Here is a 19,391-nt window from a genome sequence, read left to right on the forward strand (position 1 = left end):
GAATGTATATAGAAGTAGAGGGGGCACATGGTACACCTCTGTATGTATATAGAAGTAGAGGGGGCAGATGGTACACCGATGAATGTATATAGAAGTAGAGGGGGCACATGGTACACCTCTGACTGTATATAGAAGTAGAGGGGGCACATGGTACACCTCCGAATGTATATAGAAGTAGAGGGGGCAGATGGTACACCAATGAATGTATATAGAAGTAGAGGGGGCACATGGTACACCAATGAATGTATATAGAAGTAGAGGGGGCAGATGGTACACCAATGAATGTATATAGAAGTAGAGGGGGCACATGGTACACCTCTGACTGTATATAGAAGTAGAGGGTGCAGATGGTACACCTCTGACTGTATATAGAAGTAGAGGGTGCAGATGGTACACCTCTGAATGTATATAGAAGTAGAGGGGGCACATGGTACACCAATGAATGTATATAGAAGTAGAGGGGGCACATGGTACACCTCTGACTGTATATAGAAGTAGAGGTGGCACATGGTACACCTCTGACTGTATATAGAAGTAGAGGGGGCACATGGTACACCTCTGACTGTATATAGAAGTAGAGGGGGCAGATGGTACACCTCTGACTGTATATAGAAGTAGAGGGGGCAGATGGTACACCGATGAATGTATATAGAAGTAGAGGGGGCACATGGTACACCTCTGACTGTATATAGAAGTAGAGGGGGCACATGGTACACCAATGAATGTATATAGAAGTAGAGGGGGCAGATGGTACACCAATGAATGTATATAGAAGTAGAGGGGGCACATGGTACACCTCTGACTGTATATAGAAGTAGAGGGTGCAGATGGTACACCTCTGACTGTATATAGAAGTAGAGGGTGCAGATGGTACACCTCTGAATGTATATAGTAGAGGGGGCACATGGTACACCTCTGACTGTATATAGAAGTAGAGGGGGCAGATGGTACAGGTACACCTCTGAATGTATATAGAAGTAGAGGGGGCACATGGTACACCTCTGACTGTATATAGAAGTAGAGGGGGCACATGGTACACCTCTGACTGTATATAGAAGTAGAGGGGGCAGATGGTACACCTCTGACTGTATATAGAAGTAGAGGGGGCAGATGGTACACCTCTGACTGTATATAGAAGTAGAGGGGGCAGATGGTACACTTCTGACTGTATATAGAAGTAGAGGGGGCACATGGTACACTTCTGACTGTATATAGAAGTAGAGGGGGCACATGGTACACTTCTGACTGTATATAGAAGTAGAGGGGCACATTGTACACTTCCGCGGTTGTAGACAGGAGTGTTTCCAGTCACTGACAGGACATGGAGATGTTGACTCTCCCCAGGCTCGGGCTGTATAGGTCGGATAACTCGGACCCCTATATGGGGCAGATCGCGGCTCTCTATCGCATGCGGTGCGGATTGTACGAGGCGCCTGGTGTGACCGGTCCGCCGTGCAGGGGATGAGGGCCGGGGAGGACGCTGTAGTTGCCGGCAGCAGCCAACAGGTTGCAGCGTTCCCCGCTCGCTGGCTCAGCCTCTCGTCCCTCCTCTGCCTGCACGCAGAGCCCCCTCCGCCGGGCGGCCGCCCTCTCCCTCTCTCCTCCCTACATGTCCGGGATAGGCGGCTCCCAAGCCCGAGGGCGCCTCTGCTGTCTGCACCGAGCACAGGGGACGCTGTGAACGCCGCACCGAGGGGGCACCGTCCACCCGCAGGAGCCGCACAGAGAGCCATGCCCGGAGCGTGAGGCCGGAAGCAGTAAGTGTCAGCGGGGCTGGGGGGACAGCTGGGCAGGCGTGTGTGACGGGACGAGCGCGGCCATGAGCCCGGGGAGCCGCTCCTCACTCTTGTACGTGTACACACCGGGGAAGTTCCGCGCTGCTCAGACGCGACGTTACCGCACACCCTCCGGTGCACGAATGGCGGCTGAAGGGCAAACTCTCCCACGCCAGAACCGTGCCCCCACAAACCGCAGTGGCCGCAACTTCTCGGGTTAATGTGGACGCCGCGCAACTTCCCGGTCATTGGTATGGAGCCCAAGAGCTGACACTCCGGCTGTAGAGAACTTTTCCCTTCCCGCCCTGCTGGCGGTGTTACCACTACTACACTGTACGGGCCTGTGCCGTGACTCACTACTCCCACCGTCCGCTGGGGGTTGTAGTCAGGAGCCACAGGTTGGTGAGCCGTGACGTCACCGCACGCTGAATGCCCCCGTGACGGAGGAAAAGCTGTTTGTTTCCTCCGTGCTGACAGCGGCTCGAGCTGGGGGGCGGGGCGGGTCCCGCACGTGACGTCACGCCCTGGCTGCTTGTATTAATAGCCGCCTGTTGTGTACTGTACGGAGAAGGGGGGTGTGTATGTGCCCCGGGGTGTGCGGAGCGCTGGGGGAAACTTTCTCACTGTTGTTGTGCTGTGTACACGGGTTACTATGGGGCCATAATGTATGGGGGGGAGGTCACATGACCCCCCAGGATACAGCCAGCCCTCCTGTCTATGGTGTCACAGTCCAGGCGGTGCTCTCTGGGTTAATAAGAAAACAATTCTTTGACATTTTTGTCACAGCTGCTACATTTAATGGAGAGATATTACATCAGCCTTATGCTGCTCGGGCTATATATGTGTATATACTGTTTCATAACCTATCCCTGTCACGTGTTTCCCGTCCGGCAGCTATCCAGCTGTTGCAGAACTTCAACCCCCAGTATCTCTTAGGGTTGTAGCAGGATCACTGGATGCCCTCACACCAATGATCTGGGTCATTTTCCCAACCAGTGTGCCTCCAGCTGTTGTAAAACTACAACTCCCAGCATGCCCGGATAGCCAATGGCTCTACAACCCCCAGTATCCCTTAGGGTTGTAGCAGGATCACTGGATGCCCTCACACCAATGATCTGGGTCATTTTCCCAACCAGTGTGCTTCCAGCTGTTGTAAAACTACAACTCCCAGCATGCCCGGATAGCCAATGGCTGGCTGTACAAGCCCCAGTATCCCTTAGGGTTGTAGGAGTATTACCAATCTAGATAATTGTCTCTTGCCAAACTACAACTCCTATCATGCCCTGACAACTAAAGACTGTGCTGAAGGCTGTCAGGGAATCCTGGGAGTTGTAGTTTTGGTAAAGTTGAATATCTAGATCAGTGATCTGACTACAACTCTCACTAATACTAGGGCTTGTAGAAACGCTGAGAGCCATGCACTGGTGGCAATGCTGGGAGTTGTAGTTTTTCTACACTGCCCTAGATCAGTGGTCTTCAACCTGCGGACCTCCAGATGTTGCCAAACTACAACTCACAGCATGCCTGGACAGCCAACGGCTGTCTGGGCATGCTGGGAGTTGTAGTTTTGCAACATCTGGAGGTCCGCAGGTTGAAGACCACTGCTTTAGATCATTACTGGCGAGTGACTATGTGAAAGCTGTCAGGGCATGCTGGGAGTTGTAGTTTTTCTACAGCTGAAGGCATACTGGTTGGGAAACACTGCCCTAGATCAGTGGTCTTCAACCTGCGGACCTCCAGATGTTGCAAAACTACAACTCCCAGCATGCCCGGACAGCCAACGGCTGTCCGGGCATGCTGGGAGTTGTAGTTTTGCAACATCTGGAGGTCCGCAGGTTGAAGACCACTGCCCTAGATCATTACTGGCGAGTGACTATGTGACGGCTGTCAGGGCATGATGGGAGTTGTAGTTTGGCACCACGCACAGAAAGGCTTGATCCTTCAGTATATTCTTGAAGTGTGGGGATAAAAAACAACAAACTATCTGATCTCCCCTCTGATGTTTCTATGTATTTATCTACCGAACTCAATAGAACCACTTGATGGCATCGAGCAGCTGGGTACTCAGCCGAGGACTTAGCGACAATCTGCAATTGACTTAATGGACTGCTTTATTATGCTATAGAGCAGGAGCAGCGTATCCAAACGTATGGGAGATTAGGAAGTTGTGATCTGCATGGCTTCTTCTCTATTAGAGACACGGCACAATGTATGTTTGTTTTCATGTATATCTTCTTCAGTAAAGTCATGAGATCAGAGCCAGACTGTATATAATGAATATACGATCCGGCTGAAGTATAGCGTGGCATTGCAGGCAGCATCTGTTTAGCATTGATGACTATGCTGGCTTGGTTTCCACAAGGTTATCTTGTGCAGGGTTAACATTTCAGCCTTCCTGTTTGCACATACTTTTTTCAGTGCCTCATTCTTAGTACTGATATTATTGCAGTAATCTTGTTCTCCCATTTACTGTACAGTCTTATTCCAGAGAATGAAGACATAAACAGAGGCAAGCGTAGTGCTAGTCACGTTTGTTGGTTTTTAACTCCACTTTCTTTTTCTCCCTGTCACCTCGCAGGCGTCGGTACTCGATGGATCCCAAAGATCTATTAAAGCCACCCAATGGATCTCAGGCTGTGAAGAGCGCACATTACAGCGAGAAGACCGGGAACGTGATTGATTTATTTACAAACTACAGAGGCGGAGCCTGCGTGAACATTTCTACTTCTTGTGCAACACCACCTGCAGCACTGCCAGACACAAGACAGCAGCAGCAGCAGCAACAACAACTGGACCCAGCAAATGGTCTGGGCAATGTGCCTCAGCCAGACCTGTCCAAGGCAGTCTCACTCTCAATGGGACTCTATATGGGGGAGCCAGACACAAAAGTAATGGGCAACGAACTTGGTTATCCTCAGCAGGCTCCACTCGGAGTCCCAGCAACAGAAACGGATTTTAGGCTTTTGGAAGAGAGCATTGCCAGTCTTCAGACAAAGCCACCTGTACCCGATAAAGTGCCAGAGGGCCTAGAAGACAAAGGTGGCGTCAAAGGTGATTTGTCTACCCAAGCAAGCCCTTCTGTACAGGGTCAGGGGGGCAACATTGGGAGCAGCGTTGCCAAGTTGTATTCCAAAGACCAAAGCACCTTTGACCTTTTACAGGATCTAGACCTGCCCCCAGATTCACCCAGGGATAATAAGGGCAGTCCATGGGCATTGGACCCTATCTTTGAAGACGACGCAGTTGGCTTGCTTTCTCCTATGACCACTGATGATGATTTTCTTTTAAGGTCCGGTGCAGTTAATGAGGACTGCAAACCTCTCCTTCTGCAGGATTGTACACCCAAAGCAGGGGATCGGGTAGGGGACTTACTACAGCCCAGCTCTGGACTTCATTTGTCTCAAGTCAAGACTGAAAAAGAAGACTTTATAGAGCTGTGTACACCAGGGGTGGTAAAACAGGAAAAGTTTAGTCCAGTTTATTGTGCTGGTCATTTTTCTGGATTTGGTAACAAGACATCAGCAATTTCTGTGCATGGGGTCAGCACTTCAGGGGGGCAAATGTACCACTATGACTTGAACACTTCCCCCATCTCTCAGAAACAGCCAGATCAGAAGCCAATTTTTACTTTGGGCACACAAATGTCCGTCATTTCAGATGCTTGGAGTAGGTGCCATGGGACTGGGGACGACAGTATCCTGGGGAATGTAAATTATCCAGGCAGGCCTGTCTTTTCAAATGGCTACTCCAGGTAAGTTTATATATTTATAGTCCCTGTCGTCTGGACACATCCTGTGTATTTTTACCGTATTTGTTTTACATGTGACTGTGTTTCCCACCCTGTGGCTTTCAGCTGTTGCAAAACTACAACTCCAGTCATGCCCGGTGCCACGGGTAGGGGAACACTGGGTAGATAAAACTCAAAGGTAAATTGTATCATTTTAATGCACCATACAGATGGCGCTGAAACGATGCGGCAACATCTTACTACATGGGCAGCGATTGGGTTAAAGTTCTCCAGTCAGGTTGTTACCTGGTAAACTTCCAGTGCTATGCTTAGGGAGCAAATTCATGTTGTTGCTGAAAATTGGTTAATATTACACAGGGAAGATTGCACGTAAAAGGCGCAGCCAGTTGTTTGTTTTCCCGGCCGCTTCTTTTATGTTTGGCAGAATAAATCTTGTATGGTGACACTGCGTTTTGCAAATGATCAACCTTTGTTATATTTACTAAGGGCTCCAGCTTTCAGGCGCTGCGCTCACTGTTTATATAGATTCTATACATTATTTATTACAATGAATTTATAGATCTGTGGTCATGTCTAGAAGAATAGGTTGCAGAGTTCTGAAATGCTAGATGTAAATTGTATCAGAAAACTAAAGGCTACAGCATTCCTTACTTTAGACATCTAATAGTTATGGCAATCTCTTTGGTGGGCACCACTATGTTGGCATATGATTTGTTATTGTAAGAGCAGGCTTGAAGGAAAGTTGAAGTATTGAAAACAGTGTCTTATTGTGAGATGACCTTCTGTAAATATACATTTTTATTTTAACAGTGATGATTCCAGCAAGAGAGGGTTAATTCTATGTCTATAGCTGCGTCTGTGTCTACACAGCCATGTGCCCAGGAATCCTTCAAATACATGAGATGCTGTGGTATGAATGGGTGAAAATAGAACTTGTTCTGCTTTGTCATTGGTCTTTTTAAACTATGGTAGTACAGTTCAAACTCTGGCTTTTCCAAGGTATCTCTTAAAGTGGTATTCCCACAATCGCATTCATGGCCCATTTATGACCCTTGGCAGATACATCTAAATAATAGAAATGAATGCATCAGGAGATATCACTCCCATTAATACTCCTTTCAGTTTGACATTACCCTTGCTTACATGGTGCCGTAGTTTGTTGTCTTTCTGGCCCAGCATGCACAGTTGTTGCAGTATAGCGAGTCTCTTCTCTGCAGTGGGACTTCGCATACATGGTTTTTAATTGACAGGATGGCTATGCGCAGTTTACCTACACGCACAGGGGAGGAGAGTGGGTTGCACCTGGATACTGTAGACTACAAGCAGCCACCATACCTGCGGGGATCCTGGACTAATCCAAAAGCATGAAATGTTGGGACATCCCTTTGACGGGGTTCATACACAGCATGTTTTTTTGTTTTGTTTTTTAAAATGACTCTGCAATTTTTTGTGCTTTACCAAAGCCAGAAGTGGATTCAGCAAGAAGATTTTCCAACAACTATTAAAAAAACTTTTGAATCTATTTCTGAATTTAGCTAAAAAATTGAATTGAATTCAAAACAACAGTTGATGAGAAATGTAAATGAACACTTGTACTTCTCTTACTTCTCTGTCTTGGAGGATCCAATTGTGATTTAAAGGTAGAGTCCCATTGTTTTAAATGGGATACTGCTGCACCGTGCACATGGCGAAACATCTGGCATGCAAATTTCGATTTCGGCCTATTCAGAGAGAATTGACATGTCATATGGCATATGCTTAGCAATGAATTTCCACCTATGGAGGTGGCGCATTTCTGAGCAGTCCTAACGTTGACATGTTTAGCTGGCTGTCTTTAGAATGTCCACTCGGAAATATTTTGGGCAGACATTCCGCTGTGTGAACATAGCTTAAGTGTCTGTATGGTAACAGATTGAAAAACTGTGTGAGCGGATCCTGTCATAATTTCCACTACTACAACTCCAGTCACCTGTCCACTTCTCACTATTATTAATTTGGTTGGTTACAAGAAGTTAGGGACAGGCAGATGGTAATATGACTGAAATATTGGAACTGTAGAAACAAAATATAGGAGGTTTAGTTACTTTATATTTCATGTCAGTTACATTGGAAAATGAAAACATGATTACAGAGGTGGACACCCTGCTTACACCCTTGTATATGTCTTTTAATACGTGTATCGTCACTGCCTCCGAGAAAAGTGCTTGTGGTGTTCATAGCAACCATCATAGTCAAGGCTTGATTTTCATGCAGGTTGGAGAATAAGAATGGAACAGTGGCTTCAATAGATAGCAAGGTCACTTTTCTCTGATGCCAGGCTGAAAGGCTATTATATGAGCAGGTTGTGCTGATGGTATGACGCTTTGCTACAAATATTTTTACCTACACAACGCCATCAGTATAGATTCTTCATATATATGCTGCATGAATCATAATTTAAGGCCAAGCTCATAAATATTTATTTGCTGACTCATAATCAGTTTAACCCAATAATCATCCATACGTCATTGATGTTGTCTTTTATGGATTTGCTGATAAATACCATTACATTTTGTGCAGATAGTTTTAAAGGGGTTATATACTTAAATTGGGTTGATTTTTAAAATAAAAAGCAACCATACTTGCCTACCCCTATCCCCTACAGCTGCTGTTTTTGAAGCTTCCGGTCCTTGCTACTTATTGCCTTTGATGACTTTTTGTTCCTGTTGAAAATGTTTGTTTAGCCAGTCTCTGCATTGGTGACCCATCCGAGCCAGGGATTGACTTCATCCAGGAACAACAAATTCATCACGATGAGCAGCAGAAAACCGCAGCTGCGGTAGATTAGTGCAGGGGAGTATGGTTGCTTTTTTTTTTTTTTATTATTATTAGAACCCCATTCTGGTGTAAAACCTTTTGCTTGCGTAGAAAACCTCTTTTATAGTATACATCAAAGTTGACAAAAATGGACTATTTCAACCAACCATTTTTCAGGTGAAATTTATCGACAAATGATCTTCTTATATGAATGTTAACAGAAAAGCATAATTTCAAAGAAGTTGACTGTGTTTAACATTTCCACACAATAATTTAAAGGTTTAATAGTTTAAAGGGGTACTTCGGCGCTAAACATCTTATCCCCTATCAAAACCCCGCGATCTTTCCTGCAGCACCCCCATTTTTCAACTGCACAGAGCGAGGATTGCTCTGTGGCTGATGACAGGCGGTGCAGGGGATGGAGTATGGTGACGTCACGCCCCACCCCCTCAATGCAAGTCTATGGGAGGGGGTGTGGCGGCTCTGTGCAGCTGAAAAACAGGGGTGCTGCAGGAGAGATCGCGGGGGGCCCAGCGGCAGGATTCCCGTGATCTAACATCTTATCCCTATCCTTTTGATAGGGGATAAGATGTTTAGCACAAGAGTACCCCTTTAAGGAAAAGATAGAAAAGGGGAACTGTGCCCCTAGACATCTTGTCCCCTATCCAAAGGGGGGTGCGACCACAGTGGTCGTCATGCCCCATCTATTAATGTCTATAGGAGGGGGGTAATGGCTGTGGTCGCCAGTCATCCAGCGCAGCAGATTTCTGGGGTCCCGGGACGGATTTCGTAGGGTCCCCAGCGGCTAGACCCTCTGTGATCAGACATCTTATCCACTATACTTTGGATAGGGGATAAGATGACTATGGGCAGAATACCCCTTTAACTACTTATCCCCTATGCCCGGTATAGGGGCTAAGTGTCTGTTCACGGGGGACCAACCCCATCTGATCTCCTTCTCGGCGTGCTGTCTCTTCTAATGTATGAGGCGCCCACCACTCCGCTGTATCGAGAGCTGTATTTCTGGCTCTCCCATAGAGATGCATGGAGGGTGCGTGTCAACCACCACTCCATGCGGTGGTGGACGCTGCTCCTTGCTGGTCTCTGCTTACATTCTGCTTCCAGCCAGAGCTGTAGATATGACGCCACAGTGCCGCTCCTCCGCTGGCCGCAGCGGTGTCCCTCCTCGACCAGTGATTGGACACTGTGAGTTGCCCCAGCTGCAGACACTACACTCTGCAGCTCCAGGGTGCCCTGTTACCGGAGATTATGAAGGAAGGCGAATTAAAGGTTTTGTTAGGCAGGCTAACCATATTATTTAAAATAAACATTTTTTAAAAATCCAGACAACCCCTTAAATGATCAGTGTCCAGTTTTTTGAAAAATAAGGTTAAAGTGGATGCATAGGCAGCATATGTTACATTTACAAAATATGCTGCATTATAAATGTAATAGTCTGGAAAAATCGATTTTGGCTACTGGTTAGCCCCGCAGCCTTTGGTTTTCCATAGATTGATCGTCGTGTGTATGTGTGAGATAAGGCAATACGTTTTCCCATAGTGAGTGATTTTCATCCTTGGACAGCACTACGTAATATGTTTGACTGATATACTAACATGCACATGGTTCCAATATGGAGCTGCATACAGTGGACTCTTTACACTTCAGGGATTTCCTGCCTTTCCTGTGTGAAAATGACCTCTATGAGAAGTACATGTTGTACCATAGTTACTGATGCATTTCCTTGTAACCATGTTGCAGGAAAATTACAGAGAAATGCATTCTGTCGCTTAGCTCATGTTCTTTGCATAACGTAGGAGGCCCGGTGAGCTGAGCGCACCTTTTTAAGGCAACAAATAGTTTTTGTCTGAGAAATGAATGAACAGTTGTATTCTGCAGAGACCACACTCCTCCTCCCCCTCCTCATCCTCCTCACTACTTCCCGATGCTGCGTATTGCAAGACTTGTCCTGAGATACTGAGCGATTGCCACACATCCAGTAATGATCTGTGTTTTATCTCCTTTGGGTGTTTGGGGCGTGCAGTGGAATATCACCGGGCTGGAGGCACGCACTCTGCATGACTGCTTTTATTTCTGGTGACTTTTGTCTGAGTGGCAGTAAACAATTCTTACTGATCCCATAACCTAACAAATGACCGGGTCAAGGTGTTATGTAGATTGTTACTTCAGCAGTGTTAGACCTGGGCTACACTGCGGACTTCTATAGTAGCGATACAAGGGACCAGGATTAGAAAAACATAGCTGCTTTCTTCCAGTAACAGTGCCTTACTAGTCCTCAGTTTGTCTGTGTCTGTATTGCAGCTTCGTTCTATTGAAGTGGATATAGCAACCTGGGGACAGGTGAGGTGCTGTCTTTAATCTATGTTTATCTAGTCCAGAATATGCCCTTTTAAAGTGGTTATGAGAGAATTAAACTTATTGTTTTCAAAGAGGAAAAGAGAGGCAGTTTCCCATAGCAACCAATCAAATCACTTCTTTTATTCTCTTTTTTTGATTTTTATATTTTATTAAAGAATCAATCTGGTTGCTATGGGCAACTGTTTTTTTTTTTTTTTTCCCTTTGCACAAGTTTGAGAAATCATCCTTCATATTGTTTCCACCTTTATTTTTAAAGCTCAGATGAAACAATGTTTCCCTGGATCCTGTTTCATCCTCTCATGCATTATAAGTATGTGCCTTTGAAGCTGTATACGTTTTGTCTTGGCAGTATGCCATGGGTATGCCAACACAAATGTGTTCCTATGTATACTGCGACATGCCTACAGCATAGCCATAGAGTCCAATGGCCGGTAAAGCTTTTGTTTGTGTGACACAACAGCGCTGTCTACCATTTATGCTCTGCAAAAGGTGTATATTGCCATAAACCAGACAAAACGTAGTTACAAGCAGATAAGGTTTGGTCTGTTGAACCCTATGGCTACACTGCTATATACATTTGAGTATGTTTTTGACAGCATCCCAATGCGATGAAGAGCCCCTAAGGGTATGTTCACACTACGGAATTCCCCGCGGAATTCCGCAGTGTGAACTTAACATTAGTGTGAATGGGTCTCTGCAACACCTGTTCACACTGCGGAATTTCAGCGGCGGACATTTCCGCGCAAAGAAAGAACATGTTCATTCTTTGCGCGGAAGTCCGCGAGCACTGCATAGCTGTCAATGGTGACGGCGCAGTGCCGCGTGGTCCTTCCGCCGCTGCTGGCTGCCAGTCTGAATCTCCGCTTGCTGAATTTAGTGAGCGGATATTCCGTTCACACTCTGTAGTGTGAACATACCCTAAGACAGTGGAGGTTGCAGGTTTAATGTGCCGTCCATAAGTGCAGAGAGCAGGGTGCATACATGGTGGGCAGCCTGACATACCCACCAAGAAAGCAATATTGTATTTATTATCTAAGGACAGGCAGACCAGAAACTAGATGCATTGTGTCCATCTTCATACAAGAACTATGGGGGAGAATTATCAAAACCTGTGCAGAGGAAAAGTGGAGCAGTTGTCCATAGCAACCATCAGATTGCTACTTTTACAAGACCTTTTAAAAAAATTAAAGAAGCAATCTAATTTGTTGCTATAGGCAACTGCACCACTCTTCCTCTACATGTTTTCATATTTTGATTAATTGCCCCTATTTATCTAAAAAACACCTAGTAAAGAAAAGTAACATTGATTTTTCTGAAGAAGATTTACACCATTTAGAAGCATCTAAAAGCATCAAGCGTTGAAAGTTTTCTTATCTATAGAAACCATGAGATAACATAAAGGTGAATCAGTTACAATGTTTTACCTCCCACAGATTCCATTTATGGCTAAATAGGTGAAAGAACACTGGTTTTATCTTGGTATTCTTATGTATTCTGTGGGATACTAACCTTGGTGCATAATACTGGAAAGGGCTCCTAACTGCTTCAGTGCATGGACCCTTTGTGGGCGACTATGGGGGAATACCTTTAAATGGGCACTGTCAAATACAAAAACTTTTTATATGTTGTACATTTTGGCGAAACATTAACCTTTCTCATATACTTCATAAGAAAATTTTACTTCCTTTTTATAGAAATCATGGCTTATAACATCATGGCTTTGTCCAAGCCGAAGCACAGGCATGTACAAAGTCCAGTAAATGAGGCTGGGCTAACACTCCTCTGTCTGAAAAGACAGGAGAGAGCACAGAGGAGTCCTATCAGACAGGAGAGAGCACAGAGGAGTATTATCAGACAGGAGAGCGCACAGAGGAGTCCTATCAGACAGGAGAGAGCACAGAGGAGTCCTATCAGACAGGAGGGAGCACAGAGGAGTCCTATCAGACAGGAGAGAGCACAGAGGAGTCCTATCAGACAGGAGAGAGCACAGAGGAGTATTATCAGACAGGAGAGCGCACAGAGGAGTCCTATCAGACAGGAGAGAGCACAGAGGAGTACTATCAGACAGGAGAGTGCACAGAGGAGTGCTATTAGACAGGAGAGAGCACAGAGGAGTCCTATCAGACAGGAGAGCGCACAGAGGAGTCCTATCAGACAGGAGAGAGCACAGAGGAGTCCTATCAGACAGGAGGGAGCACAGAGGAGTCCTATCAGACAGGAGAGAGCACAGAGGAGTATTATCAGACAGGAGAGCGCACAGAGGAGTCCTATCAGACAGGAGAGAGCACAGAGGAGTACTATCAGACAGGAGAGAGCACAGAGGAGTCCTATCAGACAGGAGAGAGCACAGAGGAGTCCTATCAGACAGGAGAGAGCACAGAGGAGTCCTATCAGACAGGAGAGAGCACAGAGGAGTCCTATCAGACAGGAGAGAGCACAGAGGAGTCCTATCAGACAGGAGAGAGCACAGAGGAGTCCTATCAGACAGGAGAGAGCACAGAGGAGTCCTATCAGACAGGAGAGAGCACAGAGGAGTGCTATCCCACCCTCACTTACTGGATTTTGTCCATGCCTGTGCTTCATCTTGGACAATGCCACGATTTTATAAGCCGTGATATCTATAAAAAGGAAATAACATTTTCTTATGAAGGATATTAAAAAAGTTAAAGGGGTACTCCGATGGAAAACAAATGTTATTAAATCAACTGGTGCCAGAAAGTTTAACAGAGTTGTAAATTACTTCTATTTCAAAATCTTAATCCTTCCAGTACTTATCAGCTGCTGTATGCTCCAGAGAAATTTGTGAAGTTCTTTCCAGTCTGACCACAGTGCTCTCAACTTTTCCTCTGGACACTGCCCATTTAATGGGGTACTCCACTGGAAAACAAAAAATTTTTAAAACAACTGGTACCAGAAAGAAAAAGATTAAAAAGATTTATAAAGATTTGTAAATTACTTCTATTAAAAAATCTTAATCCTTCCAGTACTTATCAGCTGCTGTATGATCCACAGGAAGGAGCAAATCCCCATAGAAAAACTATCCTAAAATGGACAGAGGTGTCAGCAGAGAGCACTGTGGTCAGGCAGAAAGGAAACTCAATAAGAAAAGAACTTCCTGTGGATCATAACAGCAGCTGTGGGAGTGGAAGGATTAGTTGATTTAAATTTTTTTTTTTCCTGGGAAGTACCCCTTTAAGTACAGAGATATAGATGACCTTCAGAAATAGTGCTGTTTTCACCTATCCAGCCATAAGAGCAATTTGCAGGGATAAAACATAATAACCAATTCCCTTTAAATAAGAAGGGTGGCATGTGATGCTGTGTATTCCAAGCAGTTATCAATAAAAAAAAAAAAAAATATATATATATATATATATATATATATATAATTTCATTTTTACCCTATTTTTCGCCGTATAAGACACTCCTTTTCTTCCCCAAAATGGCGAATACCTGCGGCCATTAATGGCCCGGACCCGCCGCTAATACAGGACATCACCGATCGCGGTGATGCCCTGTATTAACCCTTCAGACGCGGCGATCAAAGCTGACCGCCGCGTCTGAAGCGAAAATAACACTATCCCGGCTGCTCAGTCGGGCTGTTCGGGACCGCCACGGTGAAATCGCGGCATCCCAAACAGCTTACAGGACACCGGGAGGGACCTTACCTGCCTCCTCGGTGTCTTCTCCGTGCCGGGATCCCTTGCGCTCTCCTTCGACGTCATCACGTCGTTGCTTACGCCGTCATCCAATAGGAGCATCGTGCATAGTGGCGTGATGACTGCGACGGAGAGCGTGGATCCCGGGGATGAAGTCCGGAGCGTCGGGGACACCACGGGGACGCGGCGACAGCGATGGAGCGACATCCAGGGCACCGGTGACGGGTCTGGAGCGGCGAGGACAAGTGAGTACTACCTCCTATACCAGTGGTCTTCAACCTGCAGACCTGCAGATGTTGCAAAACTACAACTCCCAGCATGTCCGGACAGCCAACGGCTGTCCGGGCATGCTGGGAGTTGTAGTTTTGCAATATCAGGAGGTCTGCAGGTTGAAGACCACTGTTGGGTTCAGAATCTTTATTTTTTTAGATTTGGCACCTATAAATTGGGTGCGTCTTATACGCCGCTGCGTCCTATAGGGTGAAAAATACGGTACTTTTAACATGTATTGGAGTGGAATCCTTTCAGTGATGTCATTACAGCCCTTGTTCACTTTTTTTGAACTCAACCTAAGAAAGATAAGAAGTGATGTCACTAAAGAGGAAGTTAATATGGAAATTGTTTGTACTCACATCAATTGGGTAATAGCTTTGTTTTGTGTTGAAAGTATGAGATCACCATTATGAAAGGAATATTTTAAGGAAATTCAAATCCTTTTCTATAGGGTTGTAAAGTTCAGGTTTCATAAAACATCTGTTGATGCACATACTTGGGAGCATTGGCCTTTTTTAGGACTTAGATTTGTCGAGATTCTATACAAGTATTTTGTGCTGATAACTGCCTTTCAGGCCTCTCTGCCATGGACATTTCGACTATTCTAGTAAGGTGTTGCAATGTCCTATGTGTTAACATATTTTTGCAACGGTTTACTTATTATAAACTATACTTCTGTGTGTGAAGTCCTTTCTTATGAAATCTTGTAGTAATTTTCAGGAAAAAGTAAAATTTCAAGATTCTAAAAAATCCTCTTAATCATTTAACATTGAGTGTACTTTTTGATTGGGATGTATCCAGGAAAGTTTAATAATTTATAAACTTCACCTATTTGAAAGATTTTTTTTACTATATTTTAACATGTTTAAACAAAGGGGAGGTTCATAATTAATAACAATAATTTTGGCTGTGACCACAATTTACCAATAGACCATCAATAGTCAAAGCATTGTACCCGGACAAACATTTATCTACCTCTGATAAAGACAGAAAAATGCACAATTATTGGAGTATCCTAAACCCAACGCTTTTCACCCGTAATATTCTTTACGGGGTCCTCAGGGGACACAAATCCGGAATAATACACCAAATAGGTAAAGGTTTATATCCGCAATCGTTATTGTTAAATATAAACAATATAGATATGGTATAGATATAGTCATGCAGTGCACATAGTGGTATAACTAATGACCTACCATAGTAAGTCAATAATACATAGATGGGGTGTAAATGTAGTCATCAAAGCGGTATAGCTGATGCCCCACTGTAATAAGTTAGGTCCACCTCAGTGAACGACACTGCATGCTAACATAAAGAAAATCACCAAATCATAATAGAGCTCTGCGGACAAAAATAACATAATCAAAACATCTGGTCACACAATAGTAAAATATCACCACGGCCCATGATTAGGCCACTCGCTGCGCCCTGCATGGATGATGGAATAGGTGTCCAGCTATTATTATTATTAATTATGAACCTCCCCCCCTTTTTTTTTATTGTTTTATTTAATTTTTTTATTTTTAAGTTTTATTGCTTGTTTTGCTACTGTGTATCTTTTCATCCAAATATACTGTGATTTTCTTATATTATTTTCTAATATATTTATTTATTTATTTTTTTTTTTTTTAAATAGCCATTTTGCTTCTGAAGGCCACTACAGTCACCCTACTACTACTACTACTACTACTACTACTACTACTACTACTACTAGGGCGCGTGTTGTCAGAGGTTTTCTACCTTAATGCTGCATGAAAAGTAGTAGAGGTCATCAATGCTTTTCAGGAAATGTAACTTCTTAAAATTAAGGAGCAGTAGTATAGTGGTGTGGAGAAAAACACTGGTTAGAAGGGATAGAAGGTGGTTTTAGGATACAGTACAGGTCCCACAGTTTTGAGGGCTCTTGTAGAGAATGGGTGTAGTATGTAAAAGATAAATTAAAAAAGATAACCTTTAAAAAGAACGTCAGCTGCTTGTTTTATTACAACATCTCTTCTTGATAAATATGTTTTCGTATAAATAATGGCTAAACATTCATTATGAAATGTGGAGGGACCGGTTGCCCTAGTTTAGGTAGATCAGCAAAGTATATTTTCTCTTTATCATATAACAGGTGTAGATTGTGGCACAAGAAACTACTTGTGGGGGATACATTTAATGTCTTCTTTCCAGCCTAGCCCCGATATTCACATATTTAGCAGACCTTTTGACTGGATATCATTATTGGTCACTTGGTCTCTTAGTAGGCTCAAAGGGTAGTGTGTATACTTAATATTAGGGATGTCCCGATACCATTTTTTTAAAGTATGAGTACCGATACTTTTTCTTAAGTACACGCCGATATCAATTACCGATAATTTTTTCAATGTCATGGGACAGGGTATTTTTTTCTTACGGGTACCTTCACACGGCGGATCCACAGCCTATTTTATGCTGTGGATCCGCGCTGAAGGAATGCTACATGGTGCCTTTAGATGTGCCTGCTCGAAGCGGCAATATGCCGCTACGAGCAGACACACTGTGATGTACTCACACATTGCAGCCACTCTCGGCCTAGCTCATGCTAGACGACACATGGCTTCAGTGTGCCTGCTCGTAGAGGCGTATTGCCGCTGTGAGCAAGCACATCTATTGGCAGCATTTAGCGGTCCTTCAGTGGTGGATTCACAGCGTAAAATGAGCTGTGGATCCACCTTTGTGAACTTACCCTTAATAGGGAAAAAAAAGTATATTTTTTATTTTATTAAAACTTTTAAACAGGGGGTAATAAAAAATGTTTTAAATTTGGAATAGCATTGATCAGTGTTATCGGCACTCCTTTACTACTGCCTGCCATGGCTAGCAACAGTAAAGTAGCGACGATTGGACGCACAGAGCACGGTAAGGGACCTCTGGCCGTCCTCACAGCTGATCAGGACACCACAATTACTCAGTGATCCCGATCAGCATCCCAGGGCTAACCGGCAGTTAACTTCAGGACTTTTAGACGTCGTGATCAACTTTGATTGCGGCGTCTAAAGGGTTAATGCAGGTTCCGGCTATTATGTGCGCTCAGCTGCTGAGTGCACTGGATATCTCGGGAGCATGGAGTGCAGGCGGCTTACCGCACCTCCGTGATACCTGCCAGCGGGCATTCCGTGTCAGGTATTGGATTAGGTATCGGGGGGACATTTGCAGGAGTAATATTGCCAGACTAGTGTGATTTGATGTAGAAAGACTTCCAAACCCAATGCTTCCATCAGAGGTTTTCACTTTCAGCTTTACTACAGCAGCAAAAATCACCCTTGTAACAAGCTCCTTTTAGATTTGGGAAGTTTTACAATGCCCTATGATGGCCAAACTAGTAAATTCGCCCATATAACAAGGCTCCAAGTGTCCATCCAGGTGCTTGGAGAAAAGAGTCAGATATGTAACCTCTCCTGAAGTTATTATTCTGAAGACGTTCCATTATCAAGGGGCCTCTCTGAGCAGTATGTTTCCTGATAACAAACTGATCCATGTGTTCATTTAGTGATAAGAGTTTTCTTGAACCTGTATACTTTGCTCTTTTATTTTTATTTTTTTTTTAACAAAAAAAAAAAAAAAATCCCACTAGTCATGTGTTTATAGTAAAATAATCCCGGCTCCTTGTCTGCTTGTTCCCAAATATATATTGGCCTAATGATTTATTACTGCAGACATATGAACAGATTAGTCACGGAACAGGCTCTCACACTTCATGGAAAACCCAGGGCTGACGGAGTGTTGCTGATGACCTTGCCAACTTTTTTATATATATTTAGGACAGACTAGGAAGCTGCCCAAAGCAAGAAATAATTGTGAGCCCTCCGTGTCCTGCAGTCTGTATGGCTGGACACAGACTAATGGCCGCTTCACATTTACTAGCTTCTTTGTGAAATACTTTAATTTTACCGCAAATCAGTGGCATACGTCAACCGTCTTTTACAATTACCGGTAGTTTTCTTAATTTTTTTTAATTAAAGAGTATTTGCGTCTCATAATGTGGTGCTATAGTACAAGGGTATGGCGAACAGTAAGAGTCTGACCTCCGCTGACCCATCCTCAGAACATATTTTTGATTTTCCCAATATATACTATGTTGTTAAAAGATGCATGCTTACATTCAGAGAACTGCAGGACATTGGGCAGTATCACTATGAGAAGGGTAGGGGCAATAGTAAGAATGGAGTAAGAACACTTGTGGTAAAGGGTAAATGTCCTAAGAATGAACACCTTCACTTAGTTGTTCTCCGCCTTCACAGTTTTTCCCCCCGTTTAGGTTACGTTGTTCTGCTTGTAAACAGATTACAAATGGTTGTAAAATAATCCCATTGATGTCAATGGGATTTTTTTGCAATCCTTTCACATCCGTTTGCACCCATCTGCGCTCATTTCCATTTTTTTTTTTTTTTTTTTTATGGGAGAATTGACTGTTCATGCAGTATTTTTTCTCCTGTCGAAAAAACGGATACAGTATATTTAACATTGAAGTCTATGGAAAAGGGATGAGCCTTTAAAGTCATCTGTTTGCATCTGTGTTTTCAGTTTGATTTTTGATCCGTTTTTACTTCTGAGCATGCTCAGAGCAAAAAAAAAAAAATTTTTTTTTTTGGTTTATTAACTGAACAATAACGAATCCAAATGGATAACATCCATTTGCATCTAGTATTGTCTGTCTTTTTTTTTTTTTAAGTCCGTTTTTATTTTTGACAGGAGAAGAACGGGACGGGTCTAGGCGGCCATGTGAACGCAGCCTTAGGG

General features: G+C 44.0%; 1 protein-coding gene across 7 annotated transcripts in view; it reads left to right on the forward strand.

The window, feature by feature from the left end:
* Window positions 1–1,367: 1,367 nt before the first annotated feature.
* NR3C1 (nuclear receptor subfamily 3 group C member 1) overlaps window positions 1,368–19,391 on the forward strand; it is a 149,596-nt gene continuing 131,572 nt past the window's right edge. The window contains exons 1-3 of one of the 7 annotated variants that reach the window (XM_056574899.1): window positions 1,859–2,026; window positions 3,809–3,984; window positions 4,354–5,526. In XM_056574899.1, coding sequence (XP_056430874.1) covers window positions 3,983–3,984; window positions 4,354–5,526 — 1,175 coding nt within the window. In that variant the 5' untranslated portion in view covers window positions 1,859–2,026; window positions 3,809–3,982. The other 6 variants (XM_056574900.1, XM_056574902.1, XM_056574898.1 and 3 more) reach the window with 6 other exon arrangements.

This window comes from Hyla sarda, chromosome 4 (genome assembly GCF_029499605.1).
Source record: "Hyla sarda isolate aHylSar1 chromosome 4, aHylSar1.hap1, whole genome shotgun sequence".
Taxonomy (NCBI): Eukaryota; Metazoa; Chordata; class Amphibia; order Anura; family Hylidae; genus Hyla; species Hyla sarda.